The sequence below is a fragment of the Lathamus discolor genome, chromosome 3 (genome assembly GCF_037157495.1).
Source record: "Lathamus discolor isolate bLatDis1 chromosome 3, bLatDis1.hap1, whole genome shotgun sequence".
In the NCBI taxonomy this organism is placed as follows: domain Eukaryota; kingdom Metazoa; phylum Chordata; class Aves; order Psittaciformes; family Psittacidae; genus Lathamus; species Lathamus discolor.
The window spans coordinates 11,766,322-11,790,839 of record NC_088886.1 but is presented as its reverse complement, the minus strand read 5'-3'; the positions used below and the strand labels follow the sequence as shown (position 1 = coordinate 11,790,839).

Genomic DNA, 24,518 nt, shown 5'->3' with positions numbered 1-24,518 from the left:
CAGCATACAGACCACCACCGTGACATCACACTTTCCACAACATGGCTCCCAAAGATGCACATACCAAGAGAATCTGGAGTTTCAATCTTTGTTTATTTGTTCAAAAGAAAGTTGGTTTTTCTTCGTCTTTTGGGTAGCTTTTAAAGGTTTGTTTTACTTTGCTTTTTAAGAGCTGTATTACTTTCAAATCTTCCTTTTTGACACTGAGAAAACCAGGTGGACCACCTGAGATGAAACATTTCACATGCAAGCACTCACCAGTGATAGCAACAGAAGACATGCTGATTAATTCACACCATATTAGTCAGGGCTTCCATTAACACAACTAAGGGCTCATCAAGGAAGGAAAATGTGAAATTGTTCCATTGCTGCTACTCCACTGGAATGCCATACTCCACATTTTAATCACTGGCTGGAGTATAGTTGAGTGACACAAGGGGGAGAAATGCTTAACAGAAGATGAAATTATAGTATTCAGTGATGACAAATGCTTGATGCAGGCACACCCACACCACCCCCTGCTTCTGCCTGAAACACGGATTCATGATTTAACCAGGTTTCCCAACCTGCTGCCTGGAGAGGCCCCAGCCTGCGAGGTGGCGCCAGACAGCAGCTGCTGGGGTCTGGTAGAATCTGGCAGAGGGAACAAAATGGTCAAACATGAGAGATGCCTAAATTTCAGTGGAACTCATTTGTAAAGCACACTGACACCCCTTTTTTTTTCTTGTTGTTGTTGTTTTTAGGTCAACAACAATCTACAATCCACAAAAATGTCTGCAGCAGGCTGATGAATGGTACAAGCAGAAAGTCACAGGAACGCAATTCTCAAAGGGTTTTCCTGACTCCTGCCATTCCAGGTATCTCCTTACTTAGTTTATTTAAAAACAACCACCACCCCCCAAAAAAATAGAAAGAAAAAAGGCACAACAAAAACTAGCCTCTCTCTAGTATAAACTTAGAGGATTTCTGTCTCGATTACTCCTTCTACAAGACTGTTTCACAATCCTATTCTGCTCCGATTAAAACCTTTCTGCAATGTTCAGCCTATGTTTTCTCATAGCAAATTTAAACCCAGTGGCATTCCACTCTGAACATCTCGTCTTCTTTTTTAGTGCTTGTTCCACATTTGATGCACTTGAGTTCCACACTTGTGCAGTATTCTATGCAAAAAAAAATCTTCCCATTGCCTTAAAGAACAGTATTCATTTTTCATCTTTACCATAACAAATATTTTCCCTGATACATTTTAGCCTCACACATTTACCCTTCCTTCTTCCATCAGTGGCTACTCACCATCACCCTATTTCAACTACTACATCCTGAGACATTGCAATTTACTATTGGATTCCTAGTCCTATTACAATTTCTTGTTGCTAATCCTCTAAATCACAAATTCTGTGTTACCAACCAAAGTCTTGACACTGTTACTGTGCTATAACATGGCAGGTTATGGCACATATATTTTGTATACTAGTCCTGTGAATCGTTCAAAGGAAGTCTACTAAACTGCAAAAGAAGGCCTTTAAGAATGGCAGAAGTCATCAAATAAATGAAGACATAAATCTGGACTGAAGAAGTAACAGAGCAACATACTGGAAGAAATAACTCCACTGAGAAGCACCAATAGATGTTACATTATGACTTGAAAAACGTGTGTCCACTAACACAGAGGGAAAGCCTCCCTAAGGAAGCCAGGGAATTTAACTACATAAAATTTCAAGAGACATCAAAATAAGTTAACCTTTTAAAAGGCAGTCACAATTATAGGGGAACAGAAATCACCACTGAATGAGGAGCTGCCTACAAAACAAAACTGCATCATCTCCTACCACAACATGCAGCACTCACATCTTTTCTCCTGCTTGAAAGTGTATCAGGTATCACCACCGAAACTGCCAAGACTTTCAACTAGTTTTCCTGTCATTCAGACTGACCTCAGCTGAACACTCCAGCCAGCGCCACTTGAGTGAAAAGCAGAAACAGGGACTGTGATAGTTATTGAGGAGAAAGCAATTATACATGACCCCCTTTCCCACTGCTCTGGGCCGTCAGCAAGCTTTGGATTCTAATTGAAATAAATAAAAACATGCACATGGAAGTTATCAAATTACACCTTAGCACCTGCTCTGTCACACCTGTAACACCATCCTTACTTTACAGCAGCATGCTGAACATACTGTTTTGCTAACAATGCCAAACACTGACCTCATTTAAAAACCCCTTAATCTTGAAGACCAGGTGTGAGGAAAATTAAAGACAAATCCAGAGCAAGTTTAGTGTTTTCTTGTCTATGGAAGAGGTATTCAGTTGTTCATGACTGGGGCTAGATTAAGCCATCCTTACACCCAAATGGTTTGCTCATTTTTCCCTAATGAGTTTATCCTTTAGAGAAGCTGACTCTTAAAGTAAATTATTTCTTCTCCCTTACAACTTCTACAGGTTCCTTAGCAAAGCACACAAAGGCTATGTACCTCCCATGCTTGTAATGGATGAAACAGTGGCCACTAAGTAATTGATGAAGTAGGGAAGAGATCGTAAGAGATAGATAGATTCTGCCCTAAAGAGCTCACAATCTGCTTTCATTAATGTGCATTGGATGAGGTGGTATTTACCTGTTACAGACTTAGAGAGTGCCAACTTTGTCATTGAATCTATAAAAATAATTTTCTGAGGTTTCAAAGTAATTCTTGGCAGTGATTCTTGAAAACAGACATGAACACATAGCAATATTTTAACAGTTTGACATAAAGACACTGGATTGAATAAACTGCACAAGAATACCACTTTACAGATTTGGAACTTAAGGATGTAACTGCTTGATTCATGGCTTGTTATAGTCCTTCAAAGCTGGACCTGTATTATTTCCATGCTGCAGGTGAGGCAGGAACTCAAAAAGTGCTGAAGCTTTCACTATGTAAATCACTTCAGAATTACTCTAGTATAATTGCATATGTGAATAATTGAAAGAAAATTGAAGTCAGAAGGCATTTAAAATAAATAAATAAAATAAAGTTCCTGTAATTCATTTACTCAGCCACAGAAGCAGACTGTCATCTTCCAAAATACATTAAATTCTTCTACATGCCATGCTTTTGCCATCTGGAATAGGGAAGCTCTCTTCACTCTTCATGACCAGCAAAGGTTATCAATCCAAACTTATAGGAATGGAAGCCTGGCCTGTTTCTGTGTTTGGGTGAGGTCACAAGAGGACAAGAGATCTTTCTCAACAGCACAGATCACAGGTATCAGCCCTATTGTGGTAAAGCCACAGTTTCAACAAGAGCATTATCATACCATCAACCGTGAGTCAACATAGTCTGCGTTCTACCATTTCCAATCCTATATATAAATGAGGAAAGCTCTGCAGCTTCACTTTGGTTTTCATATTTTGAAAAGCCATTCATTATCAGTCTTGCAAAAGATGACCAGAAAACTAGGAACACAGACCCAAAAGAATAAAACTGACTGTGATATTAGCCTATAAGAAAAAAGAATGGCCATTAGCCATGGGAACTGCCATAAAAGCACACAAGACTATAGCAAGATCCTGAAAACAGCAGCATTCTGGAGCACATCTTGTATGAAAATAGGCTGAGAAAGTTGGGGCTGTTCAGCCTGGAGAAAAGAAGGCTGTGTGGAGACCTCATAGCAGCCTTCCAGTATCTGAAGGGGGGCTACAGGGATGCTGGGGAGGGACTCTTCATTAGAGTCTGTAGTAATAAAAAAAGGGGTAATGAATTAAAACTTAAACAGGGGAAGTTTAGATTGGATATAAGGAAGAAGTTCTTTACTGTAATGGTGGTGAGGCACTGGAATGGGCTGCCCAGGGAGGTTGTGAATGCTCCATCCCTGGCAGTGTCCAAGGCCAGGTTGGACAGAGTCTTGGGTGGCATGGTTTAGTGTGAGGTGCCTCTGCCCATGGCAGGGGGGTTGGAACTGGATGATCTTGAGGTCCTTTCCAACCCTAACTATTCTATGATTCTAGGGAAATGTTGGGATTGTCCACAGGAGAGCAATTAAAGGATACGATCAACAGTTGTCACAAAGTCCTTTAATTGTTTTCATACCCCTGTGCAAAACAAATCATTTAAGAAACATATTAGTAACTCCTATACTTGCTTTTTGACATTATTTTAAGAGCTGGACTTCATGCAAAACATTGATAACTATTACCCAATAAAGGAAAAAAAAAAAAAGAAAAAAGGCAAAACAAATCTCTACTGGTTTCTATTTCATATGCTGCAAAATGATTTTTCACTTACTTATATTTAAACCCATGCATTCCCAAATTTAAGACCTTTTTAAAGTCAAACACTGAAAAACCCACAACACTCACGGTTCAGAAACTGGACTGCAACTCTACTGAAGTTTCTATTTCATCTGTTTCCATTTAAAAGATCTTCAGCTTGTGTTTAATCTCTTGTCCTGCTGGCTTTTTCAAGTTGGGGAAACAGAGTATGCAACATGCACACAACACAGTATAGAACTATGATCTCATGAACAAAACCAAGAGATTTGAGACAGCTGTCCAGTTTCTAGTAGTTACAAATCTCTAATAATCCAAGGTAAATTACTGCACCTCGATATGCCTCAGTCCTCAGCTGTAGAGTTGTGAAGACTGATTAATGGTGTCAGCTACTCAGACCCCAGCACTGAATGTTTAAATACAAACAAATAAAACAACCTGCTACACAAGTCAATTCAATCCAGTAGTTCAATAAAGAGCTACTGGTAATAAACAGGCCAAGCTGACACCCAGGCCTAGGAATCCAGAAAGCAGAACTCACAGGACCAAGTTCACTGTTGTTTATTACTTCTCAAGCAGGTGCCTTTTGGAAACAAGTGTAGCATAATATCTTTATTTGTGAAGGATCCAAGAAAAAGATACATTCAGACTTGTAATGAACATAAAAACCCTAATGAAGCTGCTACCTTGTCAATCAGGTGTAGGCTGAGACAGCCAAAAATAACAGGAAGAGTTCCAGCAGAGCAAAGAGCACACATCTACTATACCAACTCTTGGAGTAAAGGCGTCAAAGAAATCCTCTGTGTGTAGAGTGGGTGAACAGCAAACAAACTTGAACAGGCTTCCTTTGCTCTCATGAGGAAAGAGTAAGACTGGTAGTCAGCTGCTTGTTGCTGTGAACCAAAATAGTCACTCTTACCTGCCCCCAAAAATGCTACCACGGAAAAGAGGTAAAACAGCAATGCAAGCTGTCTTCAAACTATCTTCCCTTGGTCCTTACAGTCTTTGCACATACATACTCTCCTGCTACTGCTGAATGCCATTTTGTAAATCTAATCTCATCATCTAATTTTTAAAGTATTGAGCTTCATTAACCAAGGTGCAACACAAAGGCCTGCAACTTCAGAGACAGCACACAGCAATGCTGCACTAGTGGAACTCCCTCAGTTTAGTGCTAGACAAGGCAGCAAGTCATGAGATTTTATGTTTTCTTTAGAGTGGTCCAACATTTATGCACATCTCAATCTGTGATCAGCAATTCAGCTACCCTGAGACGTATTTCTTACTGTGCATTTATAATCTTGGCTTTGCTCCCTATCACTTGCATTGCACACAGGCAAGTTGTCTATACTGTGCCACGTTACCTCATTTTTATTGAGCATACTTGCTCTTCTGTTTGTGGGCAGTTAACTCAATTTGCGACAACTAAATTTCAACAACCAGTTTAAACTTCTCATCAGACTTCTGGCATGGGCTGCAAAAAGCCTGCCAGCAAACTATGGCCACAAGCAGCAGTTGTTTTCACCAGGGAAACTCATTCTTCAGCAACATCCCTCTCCCACTCCACCACAGGCAGAGCCAACAAACAGCAGCTTTTCAGCTACCTCTGCTGTGTAGCTCTCACCTACCTCACACAGGAGAGGGTATACCCTGTAAGAGGTGTACCAGTGGTATGCATTTACTAGAGGAATGACTCCAAAATACACAGTGCAGCAATCTGCTCAAGAACTCAGCACAGGCTTCTTTCAAATAAGAGAGCACTTTGTTCTCCCCAGCCAAACAAGCAAGACATGGAATAAAAAGGGCAGAAGTAGTTGCTGCCATTCACGCACAGCAGTTGATTGAAAAAGCTGTGTGGATTTCAGGACTACCTCACATCTTTCCTAAGCCTTTCTGCTGAAAAATAAACAGAATATCCAACACTGCTGCCTCTGATGACACAGTCTATTTTCTTACCCCACATGCTTTATTGTTGCCTTCCAGGCCTCCCCCTTCAGCTAACTTGCCTGGATTAACAAAAAGAGGGATACCCAGAGAGCGGGACTGCTTGCTCTGATCGGTCAATACCAGTGTAAGGTCAGGGTCACAATCTGAAGCACACAGATATTTCCTTAATGCATAAAAGTATTTAAAAAATACTGCCAGACTGAGTTATGACAAAGCATGATTCTCCACAACAGAAACATTCTAAAAGTTAAACTAATTCTGTTGAATTTGCTTTTCCTTTTTATGTCTCTTGAAGTGACTAGGTGGAGGGATGATGGTAGAGCGGTAGATGTAGTTTTTCTTGATTTCAGTAAGGCATTTGATACTGTCTCCCACAGCATCCTCATAGATAAGCTAAAGAAGTGTGGGCTTGACGATCAAGTAGTGAGGTGGATCGAGAACTGGTTGAAAGGAAGAAGGCAGAGAGTTGTGGTCAATGGCGCAGAATCTAGCTGGAGGTCTGTGACTAGTGGAGTTCCTCAGGGGTCGGTGCTGGGACCGGTGCTGTTTAATATTTTCATCAATGACCTGGATGAGGGAACTGAGTGCACCCTCAGCAAGTTTGCTGATGACACAAAACTGGGAGGAGTGGCTGACACACCAGAGGACTGTGCTGCCATTCAGCGAGACCTGGACAGGCTGGAGAGTTGGGCGGGGAGAAACTTGATGAAATTTAACAAGGGCAAGTGTAGAGTCTTGCATCTGGGGAAGAACAACCCCATGTACCAGTACAGGTTGGGGGGTGACCTGCTGGAAAGTAGTGAAGGGGAAAGGGACCTGGGGGTCCTGGTGGATAGGAGGATGACCATGAGCCAGCAATGTGCTCTTGTGGCCAAGAAGGCAAATGGCATCTTAGGGTGCATTAGAAAGGGAGTGGTTAGTAGGTCAAGAGAGGTTCTCCTCCCCCTCTACTCAGCCTTGGTGAGGCCGCATCTGGAATATTGCGTCCAGTTCTGGGCCCCTCTGTTCAAGAAGGACAGGGAATTGCTTGAAGGAGTCCAGCGCAGAGCCACAAAGATGATTAAGGGAGTGGAACATCTCCCTTATGAGGAGAGGCTGAGGGAGCTGGGTCTCTTTAGCTTGCAAAAGAGGAGACTGAGGGGTGACCTCATCAATGTTTACAAATATGTAAAGGGTAGGTGTCAGGATGATGGAGCTAGGCTTTTTTCAGTGATATCCAGTGATAGGACAAGGGGCAATGGGTGTAAACTGGAACATAGGAAGTTCCACGTTAACATCAGGAAGAACTTCTTTACTGTAAGAGTGACAGAGCACTGGAACAGGTTGCCCAGGGGGGTTGTGGAGTCTCCTACACTGGAGATATTCAAGGCCCGCCTGGACAAGTTCCTGTGTGATGTACTGTAGGTTACCCTGCTCTTGCAGGGGGGTTGGACTAGATGATCTTTTTAGGTCCCTTCCAACCCTTGGGATTCTGTGATTCTTCACCCTCTAAATTGTTCTAGTCTGTGCATTAATCCCTTGCAGAATCTCTCTTGTTGTTTCACCCAGACACCCGTATTTGCCAGTAAAATTACATCTTGCCTAAACTGGAGTCTTTCTCTTGGGAGTACACAGCCTGTTACACTGCGTATTACCTTCAAAAAGAGCCTAAAGACAAGAAGACACAGTTCATTGATGTTATGTTGCAACCTTTACATACACGGCCAATTTGGCTAAGATGGCCTGAACAGACAGGGAACAAATCAGAAAGATTAAGTGTATGACAAGGACAAAACTGAAATTCCATTCCCAGATCATGGCAAGAGCTCAGAGCAGCATGTCTGCCTTACATGGGAATATTTTGACTGTGCAGCCAGAAATCTAAATTTTGTGAAGTGGCATTTTTATTAGAACAGCAGCCCTTTATCACATTTGTGCAACGTTTATCAAAGAGCTTATGGACAAGCCAGTATAAGAAAAGCAGGAAACTGAAGCACAGGGAAGTCACTTGCTAACAGCACAGGCAACCCTGTGGCAGAGCTGAGAACTGAACAAACTTCCTTACATGTGAGGGTCTTGCTTAAGCTAAGCTGACAATGAACATTTGTGCATAACTACTTCCCCAAGCACCCTGTGGACAACAGCTATCACACATCATATCAAAAACTGTACAAACAAATACAACCTTGTAACTAACCTGCCAGAAAGCTAACACTAAGCAGCAGCCAGTGCCCAGCCTGGATCTGTTCCAGCTGTCCTAGCTGCCAATTCTAGCCAGAGTCTGTTTGAATTCCCCCATGAGGTGACCTTTACAAAATTTAGCTCTTCTAAAGACCAGGAAATTCAATTACCATCAATATCATTCCATGGGACAGCTCTTAAAGCACAATGAAAAAAAAATTAAATAAAGTTAGACACAAATGTCTTCCAGTAATACCTTGATTTTCTGGTGAATATGTCTAAGTGAATCTGCTGTACCCATGTCCATATTGTCACTGATGCACACGAAATCCAGCTTCATTTTTGTGTCCAAGTTTAGCATCTTTTGGATTTCCTTCCTCGTAATCACAATGACCTCTAGGATAGAGGAAAGTGGAATGAGATCAAGCAGAAAAAAAAATAATATTCACCACAAATAGAATACACTTTTTATTCACAAAGGCTGATGGACTGTCAGAAAGCATAATGAGGTTCTACATGAATCAAGCTCTTGGCAATAGTAACTTTTAAAGAAAAGAATTAAAGTCCTAATGCATATGAAAACAATCCCTCCTGCTTTGTGGGGGTGGAGCCTGTTACTGAAAGGGACACATGCGTGTGAGTGGCATGAGTTAGCAAGACAGAATAGAAACATCTTCTGTCATTAATGAGCAGCTTCAAACCATATGTCCTCAAACAGCCCAAGGAGACCTTGCATTAATGTCTCCAATGCTTTAGAGCTTTGTCTTTTGCCCACCCTGATCCTGTATAATCCTCTGCAGCCCCCACCACCAACCACAGTAATGCAATACAATGGTTAAACTATTTCTTTGCACCATCTTGGCAAGAAGTAGAGTAATATGTGAGCAACTCATTCCATCTACAAAAGAAAAAAGGTGAATGCATATTTCAATGATGCCAGCAGTGGCATGAAAGTGTATCTTCCAAAGTGAAGGATGTGAAAACAGAAGCTTTGCAAAGAAAAGACAGAAAACAAAACAGCAAGAAACCTCTTTCCCTGGCCTCAAGAACTGCAAGGAAAAGCAACAATCAAATCCTCAAATTAACATATCCCACACCCCAAAAACAAATCCACACTGTAACATAGTATTCCACATGGAATTTTAACACAGAACTAGGGCAAACACTCCAGCCCTAAGCCTAAGAAGCTCCTGTGGTGAGATGAAAACACACTAAGAATAAATCTGTACCAATTTATTCTGAACTCATCCTGAATCTGTTAATAGAAAAGAGGATGGAATTGTAAACATCAGGAATTGTGTGGTTGTTTGGTACCAGAGATACGGGAGGGCTGCTCTCCCACTCCATACTGGATGCCAACTCAGATTCAAAACAGCGCTGAAGAACCTAGAGAAAGGGATTGAAAGCACACATTGAATCAGGAAAAGTAGTAGCTGATGGAGAAAGAACTGGTCTCACGTGGAAGCTGTAAGTCCCCACAGTTCAGCATAAATCCAGTGAGCTGGACAAAGGTCCCCTAAATATTAGGAGAGATGCAGCACTTGCAATTAGGACAAAAGGGACGCAGTGAATCAGCCTCTGGAACACCTACTTACTAACATAAGCAAATATGAGGAACTAAAGCCCCGTGTCATACTTTATGAAAATCATGATCCAGGGAGAGAATTCTTGCCAGTGGATTATTAACACAGAAACACACAGCTTAGTCAGGGGGCAGAGGCAGGAGAGGAACAGAAAAGTGGCAACTTGCTTACTGAAGCTTCATATATTCATATATTCATGTATAGATAAGCTGAAAAGCCATGTGTGAGAAATGACTGTAACACCACCTACTAGTGGTCAAGAGCATCAAGTGGGAATGGTTATTTCTGATAGATAAAGAGTCACACAAAACACAATACTGGTTACAGAGAAGCTTTTCTCTACCCATAGATTCATATCACTGGATAAGAGTATGATCCTAGCCAAAAAAAAAAAAAAGAACAGTCAAAGAAAGCGGACATTCAAAAGGCAGATTTCAAAAAACAGATGAAAAATAATTCTTAATGAATTTCTTAATAAAGGGATTTTGTTTCATTAAGGATTTCTTAACGAAACAAAATAAAGACAGTCTTAAGTTTGCTCGCTCTTCTGCTCTGCACACTGAAATAGTAACAGGCTTACAAGGATAACCATGAGCTGTCTTTACATCTTCACATTAAAAAAGAAGCAGTCACGAAGAAGGCCAGAGTCTCAGTGGGGAGCACAGAATAATCGCTCAGGAGAAGTGAATCCAGGGAAGCAGAAAGGCAAAAGACAAATATAAATGTGAAAACACAGAAACATGGAAGGTGTTAGGAAAAAGTTTTATAAGAAACAGAGGATCACTACTCAAAAGGTAAACAAAAACCTAACCCCAGAAAACAGTAAAGAACTTCAGAATGTGCTAAATACCATTTCAGCCCTCCCGTAAAACTAGGCCCACAGGTGAGCCTGACAACTCTGCCACTTTCACTGTCCTGTCCAGAAGCCAGCGCCTGGCTCCACGCTGCAACATGGCCTAAATGCCTCAGACAGAGCAAGTAACCCTGAACTTCAGGCCAGACTGAAACAACAAACCAAGAGACATCCCAGGAGAGCTGACACACTTCTCACACTACTTCTATTGATGATGCAGAGAAAGAAACAAGTGAGAGACTCCCGATTAACAACCGCCTTGGTGAGGGGAGGGGCCGCTGGCACACACAACCTAGCGTGAAGGAACGGATGTGACATGGGCCAACAGCACAACCCCAGTGCAGAGACCTGCTACAGAACCTGCCGCCATCAACGGGGGACCTGCGACAACACATGTGAAAGAGGGGAAGCGACACAGAGGTGACCGCGGGCAGCCTGAGGGCAGAAGGGTAAGCAATACAGCCTGCACTCCCACACCAAGACACCGCCGCGCCTCACCTTCGAAGCCAGCGCGCTCCAGGAGGTTCAGCGGGTACCAGAGCAGGGGTCGGTTGCCCACGGGGAGCAGCGGCTTGGGGATGCTGGAGGTCAGGTCCGTCATACGGGAACCGCCTCCCGCCGCCATCACCACGGCCTGGAACTCCATGCTGCGGAGGGAGCACCGAGGCAGGGCCCCGCTTAGCTTGGCAGAACCGGGCCGGGACAGGGCCGACCGGCTCGGCTCGACCCGGCCCAGCTGTAGCCGGCAGCAGCCCCCGGAGCCGTGCGCCGGCTCCCCGGTCCCCGCGCCCCCCGGACCCCCGGGGAGGCACCGGGACCCCCAGCCCCGCCGTTACCTCAGCTCGGGCGGCCGCCGGCTCACAGCGCCTCACTGACAGCACAGCAATGGCGGCGCCGGCGCACACTGCACATGCGCGCGGAGAGCCGAGTGCGTCGATAGAGAGCCGATAGTCTCGATCAGCCTCCTCGGCTCAGCCGCAATCGGCTCCTCCCGGCCAGGGCAGGGAGAGGGGCACCGAGGGACGGATCCTGGGCTGCGGAGCGCCGAGTCATGGATCACTGCCCGGCAGCAGGAGGGGCTCGGCGGCACAGCGCCGCCAGGCGGCCGGGGGCAAGCCTGCAGGCAGGGAGAGGGGGGGCAGCTGGCAGGGTGCACTGGGGGGGCAGCTTGCAGCCAGACTCCCCTCCCACACCGTGTCTGGGGAGGGGATGGCTCTCTCCATAGTCCCCACCTTCATCTCACAGCACAGCACCCAGCAGACAGTGCTCTGCTGGACCCCCAGTTGCAGCACTGGCCATTTGCACTCCAGTCCCAGCCCTCGAGAGGCATGGACACAAACACATCTCTGGGGCAGGACAGCAGGATCCGGCCCTGCGGCTTTATTGATGCTAGTGTTTCCGGAACATGTGGGCCCCATGGCATGGGATGTGGGGGGGACATCATTCATCCCAGTTCCTGTCAGTGTCGATGGACACACAGTTGTACACGGCGTACCGCAGCATCTCCTCACAGGTCTTGGCCCTGGTGGGTTGGGACATGGGGTCATGGCCATGACAAGGCACCAGGAACCTCATGCTTCTCTCCCCATGTTACCCAGACATCCCCCGGGACAGGACATGAAGAGCCTGGAATGGGACCCCAGTGCCAGCCCCAGGGAAGGGGGAGCATCCCTGTCCCCAGCAAGACTCACGAGGAATAGTTGGGCAAGAAGAAGATGCAGGAGCACGTGGAGGCCTGTGGCATCACATCCACCGTGTTCAAGCTTGGGAGAAAGGAGAGAGGCTCAGGCCTCAGCACGGCACAGGGACCCCAGCCCGGGCAGGATGGACTCACTTTGCCCTATCCGGGTAGACAGTGATCTGAACTGGGAGGCGGCTCCGGCCACTGACGAACTTGAGGAAGTGGCTGAGATCCTCTGGGGGGAAGGACAGGGCTCAGGGACAGGTACAGGAGTGTCCCAGTCCTTGCCATTGCACAGTCATCCCGGGAGCAGGGGGCAAAGCCAAGGGATGCTCTCAGCATCCCAGGAGGGGCCAGGTGGAATGACCCCAGCTGAGTCCCAGGGAAGTACCTGGTGAGCATCCCCGCGGCACAGGGCAGTGGGTACCCTGTCCCCATGCCCACCCTCCTGCACAGGAAGAGTGGGGAAAGAACTGGGGCTGCTCACCGCTGGTGAAGTTGCTGAGTGCCTCCCAGAAGTTCTGCATACGGGTGTCATCGGGAGCAAAGTCCTCAAATGTGACTGCGACAAAGAATGTGCAACAGCTCCATTAGACACTGCCAGCAAAGCAAAAGAACGGGGCACATCCATCCTGCCCTTCTGTGAGAGCCCAGAGCAGAGGCAGGAGAGGAGGAGACCCTCTTGGTGAGCAGTCAGCACCCCTGAGCAGGAGTGGCACCCTGCGTAAGGAAGGGCAGAGAAACAGGGGTCCCGGTTTGCAGGGTGACCACTCACCTCTGCCCATAGCAGCTGAGGACCAGATGGACCAGAGTGGGGACCGGTGGGGTTTGCATCCCTACCCAGGGTCCCTCTGGCTCATCCTCCCCCAGGTTCCCCCCAGCCAGGGACTCAGCATGGGGCAGGATGAGTGCGCAGGACAAGCACTTACCAAACCTCCGCAGATCAGACACAGTGATCTTGGGGTCCCCACAGACCTTCTTCTCCATCAGCTGCCAGGTGAGCAGGTCCAGCACAGGCTGTGGCACCACACAGAGCAGCCCAGCACGCATGGCTGCAATCTTGGGGGGACACAGGAAGAGCCCCTTGTCACTGCAATGGGTCTGAGCCCAGGGCAGCCACCCAGGGTGCTGATGTCAGGGACCACAGGACCCCAGAGGAGATACCCAGGGCATCCTGAGCATGGGATGCGTGGAGGAACCACCCAGCTGGAGCTGGCTTTGGAGGCACACTTTCACAGCCACCAACCCCACAGGTACCAGAAACAGGGTTCCCTTGGAGCCACGCTGGCCCTGGGCCACAGCGTTACCTGCTCCTTGCTCTCCTCCAGTCGAGCCTTCTGCACCAGGCGGATGAACTCCTTGCGGTCCTCGTAGCACACCACGGTGTTGCTACCATTGGGGATCAGCTCCACCACATGCTGGTCACTCCGCACAACTGTGTAGGTCAGCTCTTTGCCAAACATGAACTCGAAGGCTTCCCTGTCCATCCCCTCCATCATCTCCAGCAGCTTCACCTGCAACCCCAAAGGGTGAAAGCCATCACGATGGAGCCGGAGCAGCCACAGGAGTGCACAGCACTGCCCTGCCAGACCCCAGCCCCACTCACCAGCTCCGCATCCACAGCAGCAAAGTCTTTGCTCCAGACGACCTCTTCCCCTGCCAACTGCTTCCACACCAGCGCTGGCAGAGCCAGCATCTGCCAGAGGTAGCAAAGACATGCATCCCCCATGTGCCCCTCCGTCACTGAGGGGTGACACCGCAGCACCCACCAAGGCCCTTTGCTGGCCAGGGGGGACCTGATGTGCTCACCAGGAACTCCTTGCTCCTCAGGGCTGCTCCTATCAACTGCCCGATCCACACATACTTGGGAAAGTCCTTGCAGGAGGGGTTGGGGACGTACATGTCCCTGGTGTCACTGCTGCTGTTACCCTGCAGGAGAGAAGCTCAGGACCTGTGGACACAGATGTGACCAGCCCAGCATGGTCCCTCCTGCAGCCTCCCTCTCCATCACCCCTCTGCCTGCCTCTCCTGTCCAGCACACAGGTACAAGCAAAGCTCCCCAAGCCAATAGCCCTGTAAGCATTAAGGCAGAGCTAATACCCAAAAGCCCCCAGGCTCTGCTGTCTGTACGCCCAGGGCTGGAACAGGTGGACAATGGGGTACCAAACCTGGTTGGAGGTGCGGATGAAGAAGGGCAGGGGCACGGGGACATTGTCCGAGCTGGGGCACAGCTCTTCCGACACGTCTGACAGGGTGTCCCGAAAACCACCACCTGCAGTGGGGGCAGAGGCTGCTTAGTGCCTGACACAGCACAGACAGATGCTGGTCCCAAGGGTGCAACGCTGGTGGGGTACGAGAGATGCAGGGACCACTACATGTGCGCAGAGCATGGCTACCTCCCATAGAGAAGCCGGGACAGCGGGGACACCCCACCTGAGTGGGCAACCCACTGAGCTGCACCCCAACATGAGAAAGCCCTGGGGAGAGCTATGGAGCAGCAGGGGAGAGCTCTCACCATTGTCGACAATGCCCTCAGTGATGAAATCACACTCCCACCACTGGGTGTAGTTTCTGGGCCATCTGTGGGGAAGCAACAGCCTCATGCACATCCCTCCTCCGAGAAAGCAAGAAGCACATGGCATTCCCTGCACCTTGCTCTGGGGAGGTGACACCCCAAAACTGTGATGCTGAAGACTGACCTGTAGTCCAGGGGCTGATTGTGCTTGGAAGATCTGAGGCCTTCGTACAGCTGGAGAGGAGCAGAGAGGAAAAGGGATGAGATGCAGCAGGGACAAGTGATGCTGAGCTACAGGTACCCACATAGGGCATGGTATTGCCGTACCTGGGTGAACACAGTGTTCCTGTAGCTGGGGTCTAGCTCGGGGCTGGCGCGGTGCTCCCGGGCCAGCAGCCTGTTGATGCGCAGCTTTGGCAGGATGGCAGGGGGGTTGCTCTCCGAGGACTGCAGACAGTGGGCAATGAGGGCTGTGCTCTGCTTCGACAGCAGCAGGAATGGCTTCATGTCCTAGCAAGGGACAAGCTGAGATGGTTACTGTTGTGGTTTAAGCCCAGCCGGTAACTCAGAACCGTGCAGCTGCTCGCTCACTCCGTCCTTTCCTTCCCCCCTGCTCCTGCAGGGATGGGGAAGAGAGTCAAAAGATTGTAACTCCCACGGGCTGATGTAAGAACAGCCCAGTAACTAAGGTGTAACACAAACCACTGCTGCTGCCACCAGTAGTGACAAGGGAAATAACAAGGGGAGAGAATATAAAAGGGGAAAAGGAAAAGAAAATAAACACAAGCGATGCACAATACGATTGCTCACCACCTGCCAACCGATACCCAGTTTCTATACTGGGCATGACGTGCTGTGGTATGGAATACCCCTTTGGCTAGTTTGGGTCAGGTGTCCTGTCTCTGCTTCCTCCCAGCTTCCCATGCCCTTCCTCCCTGGCAGAGCATGAGACTGAAAAGTCCTTGATCGGAGTAAATGTTACTGAGCAGCAACTGAAAACATCGGTGTTATCAGCACTGTTCCCAGGCCGAAAGTCAAAAACACAGCCCTGCACCAGCAACTAAGGAGAAAAAATGACTGCTGCTGCTGAACCCAGGGCAGTTGGAAGCCTGATCCTGCCATGGTGTGCCCTCTTTCCACAAGCACAGTTTCTGGTGTAACAGGGGATGCTCAGCTTCTCCATCTCACTGGCAATGCTCAATGTAGTAGCTCTCAGCATGAGCCCTGCGCAGGTCTGTCCCCATCAGATCAACGGGGATATGCCACAGCCTCCAGCAAAACCAGCGGAGTCCATGACAAGATGCCCCTACTGGTACCATCCCAGGGGAGCCCAGCAAACACTCACCCTGAGTGCACTGAAGGTGCCAATGCCGTCCTCGGAGTGGGGGACCAGGTAACACAGGACACTGTCCAGGATCTGGACAAACCTGGAGATCAGAGAGGAGCAGTGCGAGGATGTGAGGGGCTTGGCACATGTGTGGAGCCCTGCTAGAGGCCAGGGCACAGCTCATCTCAGGGCACAGGCTCACTCTCCTGGGGATGGTACCTCTGGATGAGCACTGCCCGCCGGTACAGCACACTGGTGTCCACCCCTTCCAGGAGAGGGTAACGCACCAGCCTGGCCGGCTGGAACATGTCAGAGTTCAGAATCAGGTCCCACTCCCAGAAGGACTTCATCTTAATCCCTCGCAGGCGGACGTTGTACCCTTGGTCTGCCAAGAAAGGACAGTGCATGGCGGAGATGCTGCAGCTGGGGGTAAGGAGCCCCCAGCACCTGCAGCATCCCAAATGAAGCTCATTCCCCAGCTTCTCCTCCAATGGACCCCCAAAAGCAGCCAGTGTGGAAGGAAGAACCGCAGGTACTGGGATGGCTGCAGGTTTAGGGCCAGGCTGGGCTGGCAGCCCCAATCCAGCAGCACAGGCTCACCCCGGCATTCCAGGAAGCGGATCTCCAGCACCGGCAGGTGGAACTTCATGTTGCGGAGGATGCAGACACACTGGAAGCTGTTCCTGCACACAGAATGAAGAGAGGTGGCAGAGCCACAGTGCACAGGAGGTGGCCAGCAAGGCACAGGCCACTCCAGCTCTGCAGCCAAAGATGCACTGCTACCCAGAGCAGAAGACCCCTCACCTCACTGTGGCAGAAGGGAACTCAGCAGAGAGAAGAGGCTGTCAGAGGCACAGAGATATCCTGAAGAAGGTGGAAGCAGCACCCAAAGAGCCAGACAAGAGCATAAATTCAAAGCAGAACAGAAATGTGAGATGTCTGAGAGGGCATCACTGTTCCCAGGGGGTCTTGGGCACATCATGCAAGGGCACAACCGACCTGCAGGCAGAGCTGGTCAGGCAAGGGTGATGTGTTTTGAAAGAAACAGGGATTTGGGAAGATGAGCAATCTGGTAAGTGATCTGCTTGTGTTTCCAAAGCCTTTGGCAAGGTCTTGTCAAAGACCTAGGGGCATGTGGGGAAAAAACACAGTGAAGAGGAAGAGGTGAAGCACCCCAGGCCCTCTCGGCTACAACACAGCAGGGATGCTCAGAAAGGTGACGGCAGCAGCCCAAGTCCACAGAGATAAGGAGGAGGAGGCAGAAAGATTCCTAAAGTCACCAGGGAGGAAGAAGCACACTGCAACCCAGTTGCATGGATGAGGACCAGGAAAGGAGATGAAGCTAGCACATGTAGGCAGGGGCCACCATGCTTGTGGGGACAGATGTAGTCTTGCACCCAGGGAGCCCAAACCCGCAAAGAGCCATCACCAGCAGGTCACTCAGCACCAGCCCCTTTCCTTAGCATCTGCTCAGGGTGCAGAGATAGCTCTGGAGTTTGGCCTAAGCTGGACCCAGGCTGCTTTTTACTCACTCATTGATTAGGACAGTTCTGATGTGCTGCAGCCTGTTCCGTGGCCCTCCATACACAGCCACCCGCCTGGGTATGTACGAGTTCTCTCTCCCATCCAGCACCAGCCACAGCTTCCTGGGGATGAGAAGAGCAAGGGTCAGCGTTGCCCTCCCCTCCACAGAGATGCCCCCGGAGATAGGACTGGGGGCAAGGCTGTGTCCTCCTGGGGTTCATCTGGTGGCAGCTTCCCTCCACCTCAACCCCAAGGCTGAGGGAAGCTGCACTCAGGAGGAAGATGGTGCTTTGCCTGGCACCCTGCCCTTCCTTGGGACAGCCGCTGGCAGGGAGGGGACACCCGGAGGGCTCACTTGACAATGCTGCCTGTCTTCATGCTGAGCCACACCCAGTGCTGCCCCGGGGGCCCGTTGCTCTCCCAGAAGCTCTGTGTCAGGTTGTTCATCAGCATGGCCGCTCCGCAGTCCCCCTGCAAGAGTGCAGCGAGCGCAGCAGAGAGCTGAGCATCCTTGGGCACGCCACGGCCACCCCCGGATGCGTCAGGGGACAGCTCCTGTTTGTGAGGCTGCGAGTAGACAGTGACTCCTGCTCAGAGCAAGCTGAGCATGGCCACAGACCCTAGAGACACACTGGTGTTTTGCTCCAGATGCCCAACTCCCATCAGCTTCACTAGAGCCCATCACAATTCCCTGCCCCTCTCAGGGCTGATCCTCCCCATAGCCGCGACAATGCTCATGTATCTGACACTGATTTTAGGCTATGGCGGAGCCTCACTACGCACCACCTGCGAGGAGACCTCGATTTTGCTGACGTGCCCCGTCATGCAGTCCCCACGTTGCAGCTCCTTCTCACTGTGATCGTATAGGAAGCGCCCCAGCTCCATGTCATGCTCGTAGCTCCAGCCCGGCGGAACAGACCTGCAAGAAGGCTCTGTGTTAACGGCACGGGAAGGATGCAAACCAAACCTGCTCACCAGCAGGTGCCCCAGCTCATACTGGCTGCAGCATCTCATGGTCATCACAACAGGATGGCGCTGGGCAGCTGTGCCCAGCACAGGCAGATAACATGACTGTATCTCACCACCACCACCACACCGGCTGTTTATGGCCACCCCAGCCCAGTGGGAACAGCACCATGCAGTTGCTCCAATGCTCCATGGAGCAAAGGCCATATTTGCTTGAACAGTATCGAACAGCATCAATGTAAAAAGCATCTCAAGGCACCCATCTTTTCCACTCCTGACCCTGAAGCCAGTCCTGACACCACAGGCACGTCCAGCCCCAGCCAGACACCCCTCAGGTATCCGAACTGCTCTAGGAGATGCACTCGTACCGAAACTTCTGCACTGCAGCCTCATCCTGCTCCAAGAGTCTGGGCTTCTCTCCCAGGCATATGGAGTAGGTCAGGTCCACCACCTGTTCCCAGCTGGAGCAGCACCTGTGAGGAGTCACACAAGGGAGAGAAAGATGGGTCAGTGCTCAGCATACCCAAGCTTTAAGCTGGAATGGAGGCAGCAGCAGTGAGGGAGTGGGGGTGACAGCCAGGGGCTGCAGAAACAGCTATGGGAGCAACAAAGAGTGTCCCAGCACCTAGATGGCGGAGAAGAGTGGGGAATCCAGCCCTACACATGGCCTTTCATCACGAAAATCAAGTATGAGCTTTCTCATCACTGTGTTACCGCTGCATCACTGCTCAGCCCAAACCCAATTGCCTCAGAACCCCCCAGCATCACTTTTATCCTGTGCAGGTGTTGCCACAGGCAAACAGGATTAGCCTATGAGGGGACACCTTTGGCTGGCAGGGATGTGTCCCACCTGCGCAGGAGGGAGCAAGGAGGCTGTGCTGGATGTGCCGCACATAGAATCATAGAATAGTTAGGGCTGGAAAGGACCTCAAGATCATCCAGTTCCAACCCCCCTGCCATGGGCAGGGACACCTCACACTAAACCATCCCACACAACGCTTCATCCAACCTGGCCTTGAACATCTTCCAGGGGTACCAGCCACACGCACCCCCAGCCCCCCCCGCCCGGGGCCGTACCTGACCACGGGTTTGTAGTCATTCCCAAACGTTTGCTTCTGCCACTGGATCTTCTCCACGCAGTCAATCGGGACCAACTTATCTCCTCTTTCCCCGAACCTCTGCGCCAGGACCCAGCCCTCCGCCAGGTCATGGCCGCCCGTGTACTCCTCCAGCTGCTCCTGAAAGCGCAGCCCGGCTTGTCACCAGCGCGGGGACACGACGTGCGCGCGGGGGGCTCCCGGCTGCACGGCGCGGGGCTCGCCCCGCAACCCCGCCGTTACCTTGCTGAGCTTGACCCAGAGCCCGGCGCCGTTGCAGTACTCCTCGCCGGTGGCGCGGAGGCAGCCGCCCTTCCGCACCTCGATGGTGGCCCGCGCCGCCCGCTTGCCGCCCCGCGCCGGCCCCGGGCTGTCCCAGACGCTGAGCAGGCTGCGGGCGGCGGCGGCGGCGGTGGGGTCCTTGCAGATCTTGTACTGCACCTCCCGCGGCACGTAGCAGAGCGCGGCGGGCAGCGCCCGGGCGCGGCGGAAGCACTCGCTGCACTGCAGCAGGAACCGCAGCCGGCCCAGCACCTGGTGCGGCGCTTCCCCGCCCGCACGCATCGCGCTCCGGGCCGCGCCGCCGCTTTGCCCCCGGCAGCGCCCGCTCGCCTCGGGCGGTGCTGCCGCGCCCTCCTCCCTCCGGGGCCGCCCCGCCGCGGGCACGGCCCAGCCCTTCTTCACCCGTCTCGCTGTCCGGGGGGCTGTGCGCGGCCTGGGGCCGCTGTCATGGCCCCCTCTGGGTGTTATGCCCATCCCGGTGGTCCACAACCGGAGTTGACCCGGGTCTCCTGCATCTCCTTGCACTGTGGCTTAGGATCCTCTCCGCTCTGGCCTCCAACATCCCTGTCACTGCCCGCATCCCTACAAGCAGACCTCCTACAAGGGCGTCCCTGTGAGGTCAGGGCACAGGGCTACATCCTCGGTGTGGACAGGGAAAAGAGGGGAGCTGGCATCCTGCTATGCGGAGAGCTGGCTCCTGGCTGGCTGGGGGAATATATTCCTGTTTGAAAGCACCCACTGGGGGGGATGATGGGCTTCAAAGCCCAGGCCTCCCAGCCAGCAGTAGTTCGTGGCAGCAGGAACACGGATATGACCCAGCAGCACCCAACCACCCGCAAAGGCTGGCAGTGTGTCACCCCACGTCATATCTGCCTGTCCCATACCAGAGCAAGGTGGTGGCAGAGAACAGCTCAGCTCCACCCTGATACCTGAACCGCTCCAGGCTGGGCACAAAGGGTTGCGCTTAGGGATCAGGAAGCAAGGAGGCTGGCAGAGCTCAAAGGTCCCTGCTCCCCAGCAGGTCAGAGTCCAACTCCATCCCTGCAAAGGCACAGTGCAAAGAGAGGCCCAACATCTGTCACCCTACAGCGTTATCCGTTGGGACTGGCACGACTGTGCCTCATCGCTCTGGCCTTGCGTCGTGCTCCTGGCTTTGCCAGGAGCAAAGTGCCCTGAACAACAGTGTGAGAGAAGTGCAGATTTCTGCCTTGGCTCCTCACTGTGGCCATGTCACCCTATCAAACAGCTTGCAGAGCTGCTCCAAAGGGTTGGGATGGTCAATACCCTGAGCCACCTCCCTGACACTGCTCTGAATGCAAAGGGTACCACAGGGCTTCTCCTGGCTCTGGTCTCCACTGCTGTTTAACCCAACAGAGGAAGAACCACCAACAGAAGACCAGACAAATCATGAGGAAGACCCACAGTAGTTAGTTCACTTTATTTTAGATCCTACATGAGGTAGGGACAGATGGATCCTGTCAACCTATTCATAGCTTGTCATACTCCAGGGTATTAGTGGAATAACGAGCAGCCAGACTACACATGGGGTATCAATCACCTCCAGCTATTCTATGACAATTCCTCAAGCTGAAGTCAGGAGAGTGAGTGGTTACCCAGAGCCGTCACAACATCAGTCCCTGCCCCTGCTTGTCCCTACCCACTGTGTAAAGCTGCAGCTCTGGCCCCACAGATGTCTCTTTAGCAGCATAGGGGCACCAGCACCTTCTTTACAATGGCACTGCCTTGGAAACGGATCTCGAATGACTTAAGACTGGGTGACAAGGTGGGGACACGGAGCTGCTGGTTCCCTGAGGCCAAGAGGACGCCCTCACCCCAGCCTCCGTGCAGCAGGAAGCTGGGCAGGGGCACTTGACTTGTGCCTTGTCAAACATGGTAGGAGGCAGCTCCCACCCGCAGCTTTAGAGATCAGAGGAGGAGGAACTTGCCCTAGCACTGAACTAACACCTGCTTTGGGCCCCCGAGACTGGCCAGAGTGGAGCCAGGCCGACCCGTTCCACAAATCCCTGGGGTGTCACAGCAGAAATTCAGTTTGTGATTGCTTTAAAACACCACAGGTGAGCCAGAGGAATGCACGGAGGAGACCCAGGAAGGTCACAAGCTCCCCCTTCCCAGCTCACCTTCGCACCACACAGCAGCATGAGCTGTTGAATTCTGTTATCTTGATGTCCTTGCTCAGCAGCCACATTTGTCCAGACCCTTTGACCATGCACTTGATGGCTGCTGCTATTCTCCAACACGTACATATATCCCCATAATAAATGGTAAAACAATGTTTTTTTTGTAAACCAGCGTTTTTCTTGATATGTTTGTAGGGGTTAAACCCAGAACATCCTGGATGACCTCCTAACTGCAGCCTTCCTGCTAGGGCCAGAGTCCTGTTACTGCAAGTATTTTTTAGCTAGAAATCCCTGTCAGCAGCTAAATCATCACCCCAGAGCTCCAGCCAGGCCTTAGGCAGCACTCTTTTCTTAGTGGCAGGAAATAAACCCAAAGATGTGAGAGGTCAGGGGATAAAAGACCTTACAGGAGGAAGAGTAGAGACGTGGAAAAAGCTAGAGCAAGTAACTCCACAGTCATCAAGTGCTTCAGGTTAGAGAGGACCTAGTCTTGAAGCCACAGGGTGAGACTGAAGGTTAGACCAGATTGCTCAGGGCCATAAGACAAGTAAGTCTTGAGCATCTCCAAAGCTGGACATGCCACGGTGATCCTATGGAAGGATCCCACTGCTTCAGCCAGGCTCTGCTCTCAGCATCACCGTGCACAGCAGCTCTTCCCTTGCCATGGCGGGCTGAGACTGTGTACATGGAAGACAAGATGGAACAGAGCAGTCCAAGCGAGCCGAGCTGCTCTGGATATCTCCATAATTACCTGTTGCCCTCTTTCAGCTGCAGTTCTTTCCACCAAGGCCAGGGAGCATTGGTCACCTATTGGAGATGTCTCAGTCAGAGGTGCCTGTTCCACTACAGATGGTCACCCCAAGCAGCCCCAGCAGGCTTTTAGCAAGCCCATTCCCATAGGTGACATCAGTTCACCCTCCACTGCAGACTAGGGCCATTTTATCCATCCCACCCTGAGCCATTCATCAACTGACCACCCCCTGCCCAGCACAACGAAGCACCAAAGAGGAGTCAGTTTTTCGTGCTACTTCTAGTTCTGCTCAGTAAATAATGTGACCTCCTGCTGATCTCCCTTTAGAGGTAAGTGGGCAAGGCTGGAAAAACTAGGCTCGATTCTACCCAAATGTCAGTGGCCAGAAAGGATCTAGGATGGCTTATTTCAAATCCCAGCTCAATGCTGAAGACTCCATCACCAACACTCCTGTGTGAGGTCAAGCCACCAGATCAAGCTTTTACCAGCTCACTCATGCCCATTTAAAACAGACACCCTAGGAAGTGACTCAGCCAACCAGCGTGGCAAAGTGTCACACCAGCCCTGCTCCTCTTCATGCCAGATGCTGCAATCTGCCACAAAGCTCCATTCTGAGATAACTCTAGGACTTACAAAACACCTCCTCCAGCAGATGGGACTTCACATACACCCAGCTGAGTGTGGAAGGCTCTGCTGCAGGCAGTTGTTGCCAGGGACAGCTTCCCCAATCACCCTATGCTCCTTCTACTCACCCCAATATAGGAGATGGTAGCATATGCTCTTTCCTGCTCCTAACATCCCTTTAGCACAAACCCCCTCAGCAGGGTCTGGGAATACCACAGTTTAGAAGGAAACTGGTGAAGGGAAGGATTTTGTTTACAACTGGAAGCAATTTCTGGATGACAGACTCCTTCAACAGAGGAGGAAAAAGGCATGAGGCGTTAACACAGGATAAATCTTAACTCACAGCATCAGCCGCACCCCAGTGAAGCCCCAGTGACTCCGTGGCTTTTACTAGTGGTGGTCCAACAGACCACCCAGGCTGAAGATGGAGCTGGGTATATAGAAGTGGACCAACATCTGGTAGCTCACAGTGCTAGGCAATGGCTAGCCCTGCCCAGGGCTGGGAAGATCAAGGACTATTTCTAATGGTCTTGGAAATTGTAAAGCTCTCATTGCCCACTCCTCGCTCAGTGTGTGTCCATCTGCTCAAGGAGCTCCAACCCTTGGTACCCAGAGTCTGTGTGCTTCCCCAAAGCAAAGACTTTCCCAGTCCACCTGAGGCCTTCAGCTACCTCTCCACGGCAGAGAGCAGAGCACAGCACTGCTGTGCCTGCTACTAGCCCCTGCTGTATGGGGACAGAGCTTGGCCTGCCTGCACATCTCCACGAGAATTAGAATAGATTAGTTGTAACACTGGCTTTTAAGGGGAAACCAAGGCTCAAAAG

At 50.6% G+C, this 24,518-nt stretch overlaps 2 protein-coding genes across 3 annotated transcripts in view; both read right to left on the bottom strand.

The window, feature by feature from the left end:
• Positions 1-11,727, bottom strand: part of EIF2B3 (eukaryotic translation initiation factor 2B subunit gamma) — a 100,268-nt gene extending 88,541 nt beyond the window's left edge. Inside the window, exons 1-3 of one of the 2 annotated variants that reach the window (XM_065673492.1) lie at positions 11,626-11,727; positions 11,288-11,436; positions 8,610-8,749 (exon numbers count right to left, since the gene is read on the bottom strand). In XM_065673492.1, the coding sequence (XP_065529564.1) occupies positions 8,610-8,749; positions 11,288-11,435 (288 nt within the window). In that variant the 5' untranslated portion in view covers position 11,436; positions 11,626-11,727. The other variant, XM_065673493.1, reaches the window with a different exon arrangement.
• A 407-nt stretch (positions 11,728-12,134) lies between these two features.
• On the bottom strand, positions 12,135-20,524 carry LOC136011549 (E3 ubiquitin-protein ligase HECTD3-like). The gene is made up of 21 exons (XM_065673485.1): positions 20,143-20,524; positions 19,880-20,040; positions 19,171-19,275; positions 18,620-18,755; positions 18,192-18,307; positions 17,845-17,958; positions 16,913-16,995; positions 16,532-16,697; positions 16,331-16,412; positions 15,313-15,495; positions 15,170-15,219; positions 14,986-15,050; positions 14,639-14,742; positions 14,280-14,399; positions 14,077-14,166; positions 13,778-13,984; positions 13,400-13,529; positions 12,958-13,032; positions 12,624-12,705; positions 12,481-12,552; positions 12,135-12,311 (listed from the first exon to the last, which is right to left on the bottom strand). The coding sequence occupies exons 1-21, from the start codon at positions 20,461-20,463 to the stop codon at positions 12,230-12,232; spliced, it is 2,544 nt and encodes an 847-aa protein (XP_065529557.1). The 5' UTR covers positions 20,464-20,524; the 3' UTR covers positions 12,135-12,229.
• Between the last annotated feature and the right edge of the window lie 3,994 nt (positions 20,525-24,518).